The sequence below is a fragment of the Lonchura striata genome, chromosome 1A (assembly GCF_050655825.1).
Source record: "Lonchura striata isolate lonStrDom1 chromosome 1A, ASM5065582v1, whole genome shotgun sequence".
NCBI classification, from domain to species: domain Eukaryota; kingdom Metazoa; phylum Chordata; class Aves; order Passeriformes; family Estrildidae; genus Lonchura; species Lonchura striata.
In genome coordinates, this window is record NC_140741.1 from 68,267,517 (window position 1) to 68,282,363 (window position 14,847).

Below are 14,847 nucleotides of genomic sequence, written 5' to 3' on the forward strand. Positions count from 1 at the left end.
AAGTGCTTTACTTGTTTCCATGATCAAATATGAGAGTGCATTTACAAACTGCTGCCTTAAGGAAGGTGAGCACAGAGTCTCCTGTACAGGAGAGTAAAGGTAACCTCCATTTCAGTAAAATGAATGACTGAAGGCCTTTAAATGCCAATACACTTCTAGCTGGGTGTGCACTTCCACCTCCTGTGGCTGAGAGGGTGCTTGGCCATCTGATAAGAAGGCTTCTTTTTTTCCACATATAGATTATAATGGGGGTTACAGGTAGCATTTCAAAGTAGTAATCTCTTTCTTTAGGTGTTATGCACCTGTCTAAAAATTAATTAAGTTTTTTTTTCCCCAGCAGAGGAAAAAATGTTGTCAATCCAAAACATGTGTAAGAGAAAGGGAATAAATTAGAAGTACTGGAGTGTTATAGTGAATATACAACCTTGTAGGTTTTTGTCTTATCTGGTAGAAAACCAGAAGTATTCCCTAACTCTGGCTTTCTGGGCCAAGACATAACTGGGGTTGTAACTTTAGGGTGACTACCATGAGTCACATCTCACCCAGAGGTGATTCTCTCACAGACACCTGCCCTGGCTTGCATCTCCCCAGCCTTTGGAAAGGACCAGCACGTCCTCTGCATTCAGGAAGTCTCATAGGATGAATTATCACTGAGAGTGGAAGACTAGTTGTATGTTTGATAGCTCCTGTCATTTAAAATAATTTTAGTCTTGGATGAACATTTAACAGAAAAGCTTATCTAGCACCTGGGACCAGATCCTTTGAAAGGGCAGTTCATTTCCCTTTTCCTTCCCTGTTGCCATCACAGCAGGACTTGGCCTCAGACACAAAATCACTCATGTAAGAGAAAGGCTATGAAAACTCCTGAGGTTTGAAACTCACTCACAAACCCAGTCCAAACCAGCCCCAGTACATTGACCTTTTAGTCATGTTGGAGAGCCCTTTTGTCACTAGCTCAGAGAGGAATCATCAGGAAATTGTGCAGGAGGTTTGCAGCAACCTGGCGGCTTCTCCAGAGCTTCTCCATCAGTGAGAACCCCAAAGCTCCATCCCAAAGGAATTAAGGGCCATCACAAATCTCACTGCTTTCTGCACCAGAGGAGCAATCTTTACCCTGAATTCTTAGAGAATTTAGAATGCCATTTAAGCAAAAATCTCAGACTCCACTAACAAGAAAAAAAGCAAATAAAAAGCCTTTTAACCACAGACCATTACTCCTCTGGGGAGAGATGGAGAGAAGCAGCAAACCATACATGCAATTCTTAGCTATACTGCTTAACATGGTAAGGAAAAGCAATCAGATGCTAAATAGAGCTGAGACTTTATTGAAACATAGGGTTTTGAACATACTTTTACCTACAGAAGCAGATGGATTAATTATTGGACAAAACAGCTTTGACTTTTTATGACTGATCTATATTATATCCCTTTTATTTTTTTTTTAATAGGACAAGCAAGTCAGTCAAAATAAATATCAAAATCTGCTTATGATACAAGGGCAAATGGTTTCCCTCTTCCCCACTGCATGCCCCAAATGGTGACAGCAGAATGCTATGTGATACCTAAGGTGAGGCAGGGGAAAGGAAAACATCGACTAGTCCCAGAAACTCCTGCCTCTCAATGCTCAGCTGAATTCTCTGTGGAGGAAACCTGCCTTGATGATTATAACTTACCTCTTCTCGATGTTCTTCTCCAGAGCGTTGAACATACCACCTAATAGAGGCTTGCTGGGACTTAGGAGTACATTCCAGAAAAGTGGAATTAAATTCAATGCCAAAAATCACCTTTTCATCAGCAGTTTCATGACTAATGCCTGGAAAGCAAACATGGTACAGGAGATTAACCCTGACCTGCTTTTTAAAGCAATGGGAAAACAGCCTGATTCAGAACAGATGCTATAAGAGTGAGTGAATTATAAAAACGCAAAAGGAAACTTAACTTTTAGCTTAAACTATAACTATGAGGATTTAGAGACGGCTGCTAACCTTCTTTCAATGCAACTGGTTTTTAAGGAGGTCAATAAAATCTGTATCATGGGCTTGCTCCATTTTAAACTTGGGGCTTTCACCTATGAAGAATTTAAAATCTGACCCGTATTTTTTATTTAAGTAATGCAACTACTAAACCTGAGCTAAACCTGTTAAGCTAGATTGTATGGTCTGGTTTGTACACCCAAAAGAGTCACAGGGCTAAAGTAAACTGAAGTTTGCCTCCCTTTGGTGTAATTTGAAATGCTCTGTAGTATATTTCAGAACAAACACTGAAGGAGCCATGAGGAGATCTGAAATCCTTTCTTCATCTTCTGTAAATCTGAACAAGTATTTTCTAATCTCTGCATCTTCATTTTTCCTTCTAGTCTGTCTTATCTGTGTCTTACCTACCTTAGCAACACACTAATGCTGTTTCTTATGCCCTGTGAATAACAGAAAGGAAGGTGAAAATGGTAGTGCCTCCTGAATCAAAAGTTAGCTCCACATCAGAATTAAAACGATTTTGGATCCTGCTTTCAATATAACAAGTACCTGTATGAGATCTATAGAAGTTCAAGCTATCTGCATCATTTCCCTGTGCCACTAAGTGTGGAGTTGCGTTATTTGTATGTTTTATTATCCCTGTATTATGTATTGGTTTATTCCTTTGTACCCCCATGTACAACTTGGTTTATCCCCAGTTTTCCCGCCTTGTCCTCCCTTCCCGCCTTCCCAGTATCTATCCATCACCCTGAAAGAGGTATTTTACCCCTCCCTGGTGCCTTGTCTGTCACTTGGTGCCCCTTCCCATCCATCCAGAAGCTTCTACTCAGGGCACCGGGTGATTGGGCGAGGACCTGGGGCTCCCCCCATATCCTTCCCCCATTGGACCCCACCATATCCCCCCATCCCGGAGCCACCCCCTATCCCTATCCCCATTGGTCGTTGGATACCCCTCCCTTACAGTTTATAAGCCAGTGCAAGCACCTTGTGCTTGTTCCTGTTGGCTGGCACTGTTCTAGGACATTTGGCCCCGTTGGGCTACAATAAACTCGGACTTAGCCCCCAGCAGGATCCGCTCTTCATTTACCACCGCGAGGCTTGCTAGCGCTGCCCGGAACCCACAAAGGCACTCTCCAAACCCCAGCTGGGAGCGGCGGAGGGTGCCTCCATCGCCCGCCCTCGCCCCAGGATGAGAGCTAGCCGGGGCTGAGATCAGGGATCTGGGGCAGGAGCGCGGCAACTAAGATTTTGGTAGAGCCAAACAACTTCACTCAGTCAACAAGGTCTGGGAGAGAACCTCACAAAGTGAAGCAGTGAATTTGAATAAGTTTGGGGATCATAATATTATTGATTATCACAAATGGCCTAAATAAGCCAAGAGCCTGGAGTGACAAAGGTCAGCTTCATGGATTTACAGCACACAGGAGTCACTCCCAGATGGATAAAATTGCTATTGGTGGAACTATGTCAGGGCAAAGAATTAATACCAATTTCTGTGCTACAAGACTGTAGTTTTGTCTATTAAAGCTAACTCTTCCAGTATCTCTTTATCCTTCCAGGAAAATGTGACACTGTCAGCCTTTCTGCTAGGGTTTCTATAACCTTGAGCTTTACACAGTCTCAGATATCAGTGTTTGGAGAGTCATGGCAAGCAGCAAGCAAGGAAATTCTGGCCCTTGGGATGAACAGGAGTTTTGTCATTGACTTTGATGGAAATGAGATCTTACCCTGACTTTTTAACTACGTCTGCAAGCACACATGTACAGTCAGAGCCCTCTAGACTGTGTAACAGCCTTCAGGCTTTGATCCCATGGCAAGCAGCTCTGATTTCTGCACTGCCTCCCACTGAGGTCTGTAGCAGGCACCCAGCACTGCAGCGGCACGGAATAACCGGAGATCAATGAGAAGGGATGGCTTGTCCCAAAGCCAGTGTTCAACATGGTGATACAATCAATACTATTTTGTCTGGATTGTTCACTTTAATAAGCAGCTAGAAGAGCCCCAGACAAAGCCACACTTGGGTTTGAATGCTATTCATTTATTTTATGCTGCCACAGAGATTGCTGTGTAACCGCAGGGTTTCACACTGACAGTGCTCACTGAGAGAGAAGGGCTGCGGGTGCCAGAGGAGCAGCCAGACCTTTTGGCATCTGAAAAGAGGGTGTGGGAAAGGGAGGGGGAAGCAGACAGGGGGAAGGGGGTAGGTTCTTGTTAATAACAGGAGTATTTAGGTAGCTGTGGGAAGGGGAAGGGGCTGGTTTGGCAGCTGCAGCTCAGCCTTGGGGCCTGTGTCAGTGGCAGAGGAGAGATGGCATGCTCCCCACCCAAGCCTGCAATCTTCCTTCTGGGATTTGCTGCCCTGTTTCTGTGTGGAACATCATGCACACCCCATTAGCTACCTTCAGGGACGTGTGTGATGTTTTGGTGTCAGGGGCATATCTCCCTGCCTGGTGTGAGTGCTGGGGAGGGTTGCCCATAAGGGATGCAAGCGTGATATCCCATGTCCCTTACTAGCTCCAGCTCTGAAAATTCAACTGTGGGAGGGGTAAAGGATATGAAGTGTGGCAAAGGCAACTGTTATGTTGAGCTTAACAAGGTTTTGGAGACAGAGACTCTCACAGCAAAATCTGCTGCCTAAGTGACAAAAGAGCAAGAAAGGTGAAAAATACTCACTGTCTTCCACATCCCAGCACTGTGCAACTGGGTCTCCATACTTGACATCCTGCCTTCTGGCTCGCCTATGGGAAGAGCATGCAAACTTGTAACACTTCAGACATAATTGCTGGAATGCAACAACAAAATACAGAGGAGCTCAGCAGATGTGGACTTGCATTGCTCCCATCCTACTGCTGACAATTACAGTCTTAACTAAAACCAGTCTCACCCTCAAAGCAGCATGTGGCCTAGACAGATTTGTATAACTGACATCAAGAGAAGAGCCTGTGATTTGGGAAAACCACTGGGAGGGAAAAGAGAAAAAGAAAGAGAAAAATATATGAATAAAATAAAGAGTGTGTAAAGCAGTGACAGAAAGACAGTCTAAAGTTGCCTTAGGAGCACAAGGCTAATGGTGGGGTGGACTGTATTGCAAATACCTAAAAACATTTCATGTTGTAGATCATGAAAAAGATCTGAAGTTCAACAGGTGATATTCAAAATTAAGCTCAGTATTAGCCCAATGTAATACTGAGTAATAAACCAATTATTAAAATGAAAAGAGCATGTATTTTAGTTTGCTAAAAAACAATTGACAAATGTTGTTATCATTCAACTTAATGGACAGAAAAAACATAAGGCAATGGTCTGAGATTTCTACTAATTTGCTCACCAATCTCTGGGTGTGTTACATGAACTTAACATGATTTACTGTCATTCAGTGAAATAGCATGAAAAAAAAAAAAAACTCTTTCTCTGTGTTTGATTTCATTTAATTCACAAGAGCTATGGAAAAAAAAAATGGAAACGTTTTCAATTCTTCAGTAGAAGAACTGGAGACCCAGGAAAGAACTGGTTCTTTCCTCACAAGCAGCAGCAGTGGGACCTCCTCTGTGCAGAGCACGGCCTCGGAAGGAGAGCAGGTTGCCAAGGCTGATCAGTTCACTGAGCAAAAGCTGTAGACATGCTGGAAGCACAGCCCTCAGCACAGAAGGAAAACATTCAAGTAACTGATCCGCTGCAGGATTCCCAGGGCCAGTCACCCATTCTTTCCTTTGGAGACACAGACTTCTGGCCTCCCCTCCAAGCTGCACATCTGTTAAAAAGCATGGACCATCGATCTCCGTGTCCCAGCCCACCCCAGACTTCAGCAAGCCTCATGTGTCACTAACTTTGCAGTGAGCCTGAACACTCGCTTTTCTCCTTTCTTTTATGCTTCTCTGAATTTAGTTTGCTTTGGCTATGAGGGAGAACACATAAAGTTTCTTGACACCATGACACGATAACTTATGAGTCATTAACTTCAATGGCTCAGGACCCAGCCCTGTGACCCTTAAGGTAGAAAGTGTCATTCCAGAGCCTGAGCTCAAACTGGAACCCCACTGCAAGAATTACTGTCAGGAGGATTTTGTCCAAAGCAAAATGAATAGGCTGTGATGGACTCTGTTCCAGTTAAATCAGCCAAAAACTTCAGGAGACACATCCAGCAGCTTAGGAACTGCACTGCTAGACCCTGCATTGTTCTCTCTCTCCATCCAGATCCAAGGTGCTGTCCTAGCTGGTGGGTACAGAAAATTCAGATTAAGTTTCTTTCACTGTGGAAAGACTCCTGCCAATGTGGTCAAATCATGGTACTTAAATCTCTGTCTCCCTCTCATGGCTAGACCATAAATACAATTGTTGGGTTAGGTCAGGGAATTAAATATATTTTATTATTGACCACTGTAGGATGCTATGTTAAAGTCTGCTTTCTAACTACTCTGAAAAAGTCAGAAGCTTAAGAGAGGCTCTTGCCTCTTGGGCAGAGTTAGCCACAATGTGGACCTCCATCAGAGCATCTTGTGCCTTAAAGCATTCAGCATAAAAAAAGAAAGTGATGGATTTATGATCTTTGCTTCAGTAGCCAAGTTACTGTCACACACACTTAAACAAAGCTATGTTGTCTTCACAGCTCTTCGAGCAGAAATGTGAAACATGGCCAGAGTATGATCACATTTTAAGGCAAATTATATGCTAAGTAAAAAGGCAACAAGTTATGAATTGGACCATCTAAAATTCTTGCAAGTAGCAAGATCTTTTACAGTATATCATGGTTTTTTCTTACCTTTTAGAAGTGGGGGCATATCTGGAACAAGAATTTCCATCCCAGGCACAGTATGGGTCTCTGGCAAGGCAGCAGTCTGCACAAGCCTTCCCATACGTGTGACATCTGTGCAGAGAGAGCTGAACCAATCCATCCCTGGAACCAATGTACAATTGTTGCTGCAAATCAGGCAAAGCAAATTAATTAGAAGTGTTCTCCAAGTAGCCAGTGTAAAAAGTTCCCTTCTTCAGTGCCACAGTTGCAGACTTTTAAACTTATCCCAGATTTTGCAAAATAAGGGACAAATTCCTCCCTTAGTGTAAAATGTTTCTCAGGGCTCAGTGTGAACTGGCCAGTGCCCATCCATCCCAGCAACACAGCAGAGAGGAAAGGGGACTGTAGACCTGGAAAGACACCAGCACTCAACACCCTCACACCTTTAGATGTGTGCTGTAGTAAAAGATCAGAACCAAACCACAAAAGAATGGCTTAATAACAATTTAAAAACGAGTGCTGAATAGTCATGATGTTAACAATCTGGGAACTAGGGATGACCTTGTGTGAATGAACTTCATGTTCTGCTTCTGATCCTGAGGCAGGATGGGGATAATGTTACCCCCCTCTCCCTAATGTGCAAGTGGGGAGAGGGGAGTAAAATCCTTGTGGAGCCAAGGGTGGTCCAAGCTGGAGCTGGCTCATGCAGCACTTCCATCTGGCCTGCCACCTTTTTTCATGGGAGATGGGACCCAGCTGTGCTGTGCGTGCCTGAAAGGCAAAGCACCTCCACCAGTGTGAGTGAGCCGTGTTGTGCCAGAGCTGCTCTGGCCACTCCTGCAGGTCAGGGAGGGGTGGCTCTGGTGTCACACTGCCTCCTGAACATGCACAGAGCCATCACAGAGCTTGGAGATGCCGTAAAACCTTTTCCCATCAGGAGATACCGCGCTGGGACCGGCCCCTGCACTGCCAGGGTTGGACCACCCAGATTCAGGCTGCAGATTTAGAGGAGGGGGACTGGTTGTGTGCATACAAATTTTAGCACAGTGAGGCCCTGATCTCTCCTGACTACTAATAAAAATAAAAACAAAAATAGTAATAATAATTTATTACTAGATTGTAAAGAGACAAGTATTTCTGGAGGCTGAAAAAAGAATGTGCATTGGCTTCACTTCCAAATCCCACTACCATATGACTAAAGGTTTGTTTCCCTGAATAATTACCAGCCTGGGTACACAAATTACTGTTTGTAAGCAAATAGGAATTAGGCAGGGAAACAATTTCAAACATATCTCCTTCCTTCCAGTTACATTTAAGAGCCATCCATGGAAAGCTTGGCCACTAAACAACAGGCATCACCTGAAAATAGGTGTTCAGTGTACCCCATATCCTCCAGCAGTTAAACAAGATTATGATTACCTGTTTCTGAGAAATCTCCATGGTCAAGATAGATGAAGGATGCTGAAAAATAAAACAGCAAGGTGTATTAAAGTTTACAAATTGTTATAAAGGTTGTAAAGTTTACAAATTCCCTGCTCTTAATGAAAAAGAGAGTAAAACTTAAAACACAATAGGCAAATAAAATTACAGGTACATTTGTGTAAAAAATATGAAAAAAAAAACCCCAAACAACAGAAAATCAAGAAATTCATGCTGCCAAAAAGAACTCCCATGAATTTCCCCAGCTGGAAGGAGGGAATTAGCTTCTCAGAGTTTGCTATCTACCTCATTCTGGGCAAAGAGCCTTTACATCAAGTTTAGTTCATATTAAACACTCTTTGAAAGGTTTAGTTGCCATTAAAGGGATGCATAGGCAGATCTCTGCACCAGAATATATTTTATGGCTACGAAAGACAGTGAAAGTTTTGTCTGTGACTGATATAAGAACAGCACAAACCTCAGGGTATTAGCTATCACCCAACAGAAGATTAATCTAAGCCTATTGTTTAATATTAATGAAGTTTGAAGAAATAAAGCACATTTTTTCAGCCATTATCCCCGTCAATTTTCTGGATTCAAAAACACAGGGGTAGCAGTTATGAACATTACCAATAAAAAAGTGAAGGAATGTCTGCTGAGTAGAAAAAAATTACTTCTTTTTTGTTTTAAATATGATATGGCACATTTTCCCTTGACGTTATGTTTTAAGAATGCAGCAAATTGGTGCAGATACTGGAACTGCTCATTATTTGGCAGGCCACTAAGTAATCTTGGTATTTTCTGAGTGATATTTATAATTGGTGTCCAAGACAGTGGGAAGAAGACATAGAGATCCTTTAAATCAAAGTTTCATCATACACATGACATATCAAAAGGCATATGAAGAAATGAACTCTTTGCAATAATCATTAATGATCCTGTGGTAACACTTGGAAAAGTCCCAAATTCATTTATTCAGTATGGACAACAATTTGGGCATGACAGCACATAGGAGAGAGGATGTGTGAAAAGTTAATCAAAATGCTGTGGATGCAAATGAACTTTGATGGAAAAGCAAAGTGAAAACTGAAGAAGAGCTGTGCAGCATGAGAAGAAAGCAAAGTGACAATGCAAAGATCTAAGAAGAAATGAATAAATGGAAAAGAAAATCAGCAGGGAAGACAAAGGTTTCCATTTTTCTGATGTAAAAATATGTTGATGTCAGCTCCTTTACCAGCACTGAAGTTAATCAGAAATTGTGCCTGTGCAACAAAAAGAATCTTGGGCTTTTTACAAGCTGCATCTATGAAGAAGTCATTGGTGTTAGCAGGGTTCTGGTTACAGAATAACCAAGTCAAAATGGTCAAAAATACTGAGTCAGCCTTCACCAATAAATTAAAGCACAATGACAATCAAAACTAACATATTTTTTATTTTCCTTATATTTTCAATTCCCAATGTTACTATTTTAAAGGATTTCTCTGCAGCCATCTTTAGTGTTTGTCTTTTAAAAATTATGATTGTACCTAGAATACTGTCAATGCCAATTGGGCCATAGAAAATTTTACATTAAAAATACAATACTAGTATTTTAATGTGTATAAATAATAAAAAATGTGGGCTCATAGTAAGATTTCAAACTAGAACAAAGCAGGCTAAATGACACTTTCTACAGCTTTGAAAAATCACGGTCTGATTATTTTTGGACGTTTTTCAATTGACTTGCCCAAAGAATAGCAAGGCATTTAAAAATTTACGTAGCGTCCCTCTGGAAACTTGAATGAGTTCCAGTAAACAAACAACCAGACAGACAAAGCCAGTTTGGGACACAAAGTCCCCTGAATAATATTTAATTGATGTTGTGGCGATTAATGCTTACCTTGAATATCTGCAGCTCTTCCAGGACCACCTCCTCCTTGGTCCACTTCTCCTTTGTGATACTCACAACCTTCAGGACTGTGCCTACATCTGAAACAGATGTGCCTCATGTAAAACCTCAGGTATGTTTCAATAGGTATGGGCCACTCAGTTTCCTGCCCTGTAGATGAAGCTAATCCATGAGGGATGTTGCTTTCCAACCACATCTATCCCCACTGCATCCACTGCTGCCTGCAGAGCTCTCTCCATACAGTGCATTTATGGATTCACTGTATGGCTGAGCCAACACAGTCACAGGCAGCTCCTGGCAGGGATGGCCCAACTCTCCTGCTACACAAACACACAAACACGGACAAGCATGTCCATGCTGCCAGCTACAAGTTTCTGCACATTTCCCTGAGCCAGAACTGGGGCCCATCCGACCCCAAAGAGAACTCGCTCAGGGGACTAAAAATTGGCAGAAAATTATTTCTTCTTTTTTATAGAATTTATTTGTTTCCAGTACAGCTCCTTAATCAGAAGTAAGGAGCTCATTTTCATGCAATGAGTTAAGCAATGCACTTTTAAAATTTATTTTTTCATTTAAATTTATTTTGTTTTTTAAAAAAACAACTTCATTCTGCATCAAAATCTTAATTTGTTCATTACTTCTTTGGAGTCAGAGGATTTTTTAAAGTTAAATCTATTAATGAATTTTAACCTGAATTCTTGCTCGGTGAAAAAAATAGCTGCTCATTTCATGTCAGACCATTACACATTAGTGAACTTTGAATGGCTTTAAAAAGAGCTCAGAAATTGCTCAGGGGAAATGGGTTGGGTGCTGGGATGTGCAAATGACGCAGTGCAGCTTAGTCCTAAGCTCTACACATAGTATTGAAATAATGAAAAATAATACACTGTAAGGGAAAGAATGAGATTTTAATTTTTCTTCTCCCAAACTACTGAAGTTCATATTACCAACCAAAGCCAAATTATTACAGTTTGCCTTTTGAATTAAGAGGTTTTTTTCAGAGTTTGCTTGACATAATTTCCAAAGCCTGCACATGTACAAGTTGGCTGTGTACATTCAAACATATAATAAGCTACTGATCTTCTGCTGCTCAACATCTCCTGGGTTGTTATATCCTTATTCAGTCTCTCTATATAAATGAAATTTTATTTTTGAGTTAATTTCTTTCCTTACAATGAGTTTAGAGGGTAAAACAGGACAAAACCACACACTTGCAGAAAAGAAAATTCACTTTTAAGGAAGGCATTGCAGAAAAATAAAAGTCTGCATATTGTAGAGTGCCATCTAGTGACTGCATGGTACTTGCTGGCCTTGACACCTCTAAACCTGACTACTTACACTTGAAGTGTTTGTCTTAGTGCCAGGTAGGAAAAGTTAACCTCGGAGTATTGAATTGCTGGTCTCTCAATATAATTTTATTTCTACAAAAAAAAATTTAAAATGGAGGATAACAAACATCTGAAAGCAGCCTCTACAGCCACTAAAAGAATATTTTGTACATTTTTACAAGTGAACTCATCTTCTCAAGCAGCTGAATTTCAAATTACTTCTCACTCATCACAAAGAAAGTAAGTTGCAGTGAGCACTCACAAATCCTAGGAATCACACACTTTGGGAGTGAGTTCCTTTTACTTTGCTTACTATGTTAATACTGCTCTTAGAAAGCAACAAGGATTTTCCATCATCATGACTAAAGCTCATCCCCAGTCTTCTCAGCCAGCAGGGGAGAAAACAGCACATTAATGGTCTTCTTTAATGAAAGTCTGCTTTTTTCCCCTGACACCACTGTACTAACTTTGGACCAGAGAGGGTCTGTGACATTGTCTGGTTTTGGAAGGGCTGTGAAACCAATTTTGCCTAAAAGTTCTGAGAAAGAGGCTATCTCTAGACTCCTGTGTAGGGTAACAGAGGTAGAAAAGTCTTCAAAGCTGAGACAACCCACGTGTTACAAGAGATGATGCTCTCTGACAGTTCACTCCTTTCCTCAAATTACTTCAGAATACCCACACATATCAAATTGTGCTATAGGACAAAACTTGCTCATAAGCCAGATAAAATGCTGGGCAATCCAATAGCACTGGGGCAGGATTCAAACTGAAATCCTTACTTCCCTGCATCTCCTGGCAGTAGCTCATCCATTGCCCTTGGATAAACCTTGCCACCTCAGTTTCACCTTCTCTGAGTTGGGGATAATGGCAATAACCTCCTTATTAAAGCACTCAGATCTACCAGTGAAAAGTGCTTGCTAAGACCCATACAGAATGAGAGTGAGACAATGCTGAATTATGAAATAAGAACAAAAAATCCCAGTGGAGTAATGTGGTAGATTATTACTTCAGAACTGTTATGAATAGGTATATTCACATTCCTTAGCACACCTTGCTGTAGGGTGATCCATCCAGTGATTCTAAATTTAATTACTATGGGAAAACTAGGCCTTTTCCTTAAGGCATTTATCTATTATAAAAATGTAAATAGATAAATAATTATCCATAGAAAAGCAGCAAAGCAGTTTTTTTTTTCCCAGACAGAATAGCTTAACCTCTCTCTGTTCAACCCTGGTTGTCACATTTGGAGCTATCATGTTACTTATTTTTATCTTTAAAATTAGTTGAGTGAAATTGTTGCCTTAGGCTCAGTTTGAAATCCTTAACTGTTCAGTATCACATGAGACAAAATGCTGAACCACCATGTCACTATTGATAATAGGAAATGCTCTTGGAAGCTATCAAGGTAATTTTTCTTTTAATAGTTTTATTGATGTGCTTTCAGCAGGAAGTGAGACTACCCTGTAATGTAAAGACAGATACTGAATAGTATTTGGAGGGTAAGAAAGTTCAGGTACTCTGACCCCTAAATGGTTTATCACCTAGCAGCAAGAGGCTTTAAAATCCCAACAGTAGTAATATCCTGAACTGACAACTTAATTTAATTTAAGCACTTGCATGGATACCTGCACCAGAACCAGTAGCAACTATCTGCTTCATGAAGCTGTATGCATAGGAAAAATATGTTAACCTGGAGTTTTATTCAGGATCAACTGGACTAAAGGTGCTGTAAAAAAGGGTGGGGTTTGTGCAGAATGACACTGGAAGTTCTCTCTCATACCTGTTCCTAGGAAAATGACATCATACTGCCCGTCCTCTGCCATGACGTGGTCCACCACAACCTGAGTGAGGCGATAGTCCACGTTGATGCGCGTGAACACCGGCGCTCCTGTCAGCGGGAAAACCGGCTTGTACATCAGCGGGTGCCGCCTGATGAAGCTGATGACTTCGTCAGGAAAGTCCCTGGTGGACTTTATCAGCGGATCGTAAGTTTTGCTTGGACACTGAATGACAGAGAACAAGGAGATGAGAGGAGTTTTAGGAAAGAAGTACAAGTAGAAATCAAGTTTTCCACAACAACATTTGCAAAGCCAGTAATAATCAGATTTTTCAGTGATTCTTCTCATCTCAAGTCAGCACTTGGTCACCAATACCTCATTTATAGAAAGAATTGCTTTAGAACCAGAGAAATTCTCATGATGGGCTGAGTATAGGCGCAGAGAATTCTACTCCTTGTTCCCTGCCACACTCACAGCCATAACACCACGTTTGGTATTTTACACAGACAAGGAGAGGAAAGGCTGCCGTGCTCTGCAGGACTTAGTTCTGGTCACAGCTAGCAGCACAGTTAAATCTGCTGCGGAGCAGAGCCGGTACCAGAGCAGGGCTGCCAACAGCAAGCCTGGGCTGCCCTCCCGTGGCTGCTGCGGGAGGAGCACATGTACTCTAAGTCCAGCATCTCAAGGTTTTTATGCTTTTAATGTTTCTGTTCCTCTTTCCAAAGTTGTCTGAGTTTCTGCCTGAGTTTTTGTCTTTGGCCTGAAATCAGAGGCCGTGGATTTTCCCTGTATATGGCCTGAAATAAGTTAATTTTCAGTGAACTATACTTCCTACACATCACACATATTTTTTTCTCTAAAAAATGTATTATCCAGATGCCAGACAATCCCTGTGGCTCATTACTTCTCAAAAGTGACTTCCTTACTCATTCACTGAGCCGACACTCTTGACCAGGCTCATGGCTCAGCTGCTGCACCATCCTTTTCTCTAGCTTTTAACAGCACAATCTCATCCTCTTCTGACACTTCTCCATTCTGGGGCTCACTCCCACCTCTGTTAGACCCCTACTGACAAACTGACCACTCCACCCATTTCTTTAGCTTACACAAAGTTGGTTCCAACATATCTTGCCTGAAGACCGCCCACAAACCTCTCTTCAACCTCCATCAGACTTTTTCCCTTCTGTGCCTTATGGGGTAAGCCCAAGTACACCTGTTCAAGGTGGTTCATTCTGGTAACCCATGACCTCACATCACCTATCTCTTCTTTTTTTACACAACTGTTTGCATTGCTTGTCTGTCCCTTCTTTTACAATTAGTCTTGAATCCACGCCTGAGAAAATGTCTGTTTTGAATCTGAAGGCATCTAGATGTGTTAATGGGGACCTAAAATTCTGGATAAGATGAACTGGATACGTTATTCCAGTTGGTGACAACCTTTCTATTCATTGATCTTCTTTTTTGATAGTTTTTTATAAAGTAATCCCTGTGTTTACTGCCAGGTGGAGCTCTAACACAGCCTGTGAAGAAAGAAATGTGATCTGGTAATATCTCTGTATTCTATCAAGAGTTAAGTTAAGATTCATGGTGCAATTGCTCTACAGTCCCCCTTCATAGCAATTTTTGACAGAAAAGACTTCACTGCACACTCCCAGCTACCCATTTTGACATATGCTGAATCTATGGTGCTAATTAAGGGCTTGTGGTTAGGATTTCTTCCACTATGTAA

The 14,847-nt window shown here is 41.5% G+C and overlaps 1 protein-coding gene across 4 annotated transcripts in view; it reads right to left on the bottom strand.

Annotated features, from left to right (window-relative positions):
- The window catches only part of SEMA3D (semaphorin 3D), a 134,183-nt gene that overhangs the window by 10,957 nt on the left and 108,379 nt on the right, over positions 1–14,847 (bottom strand). For all 4 annotated transcript variants that reach the window (XM_021539566.3, XM_085568257.1, XM_021539570.4 and 1 more), the window contains exons 12-17: positions 13,121–13,343; positions 10,004–10,092; positions 8,125–8,166; positions 6,733–6,890; positions 4,647–4,711; positions 1,674–1,813 (exon numbers count right to left, since the gene is read on the bottom strand). In XM_021539566.3, the coding sequence (XP_021395241.1) occupies positions 1,674–1,813; positions 4,647–4,711; positions 6,733–6,890; positions 8,125–8,166; positions 10,004–10,092; positions 13,121–13,343 (717 nt within the window). The remainder of the gene's footprint in view (positions 1–1,673; positions 1,814–4,646; positions 4,712–6,732; positions 6,891–8,124; positions 8,167–10,003; positions 10,093–13,120; positions 13,344–14,847) is intronic.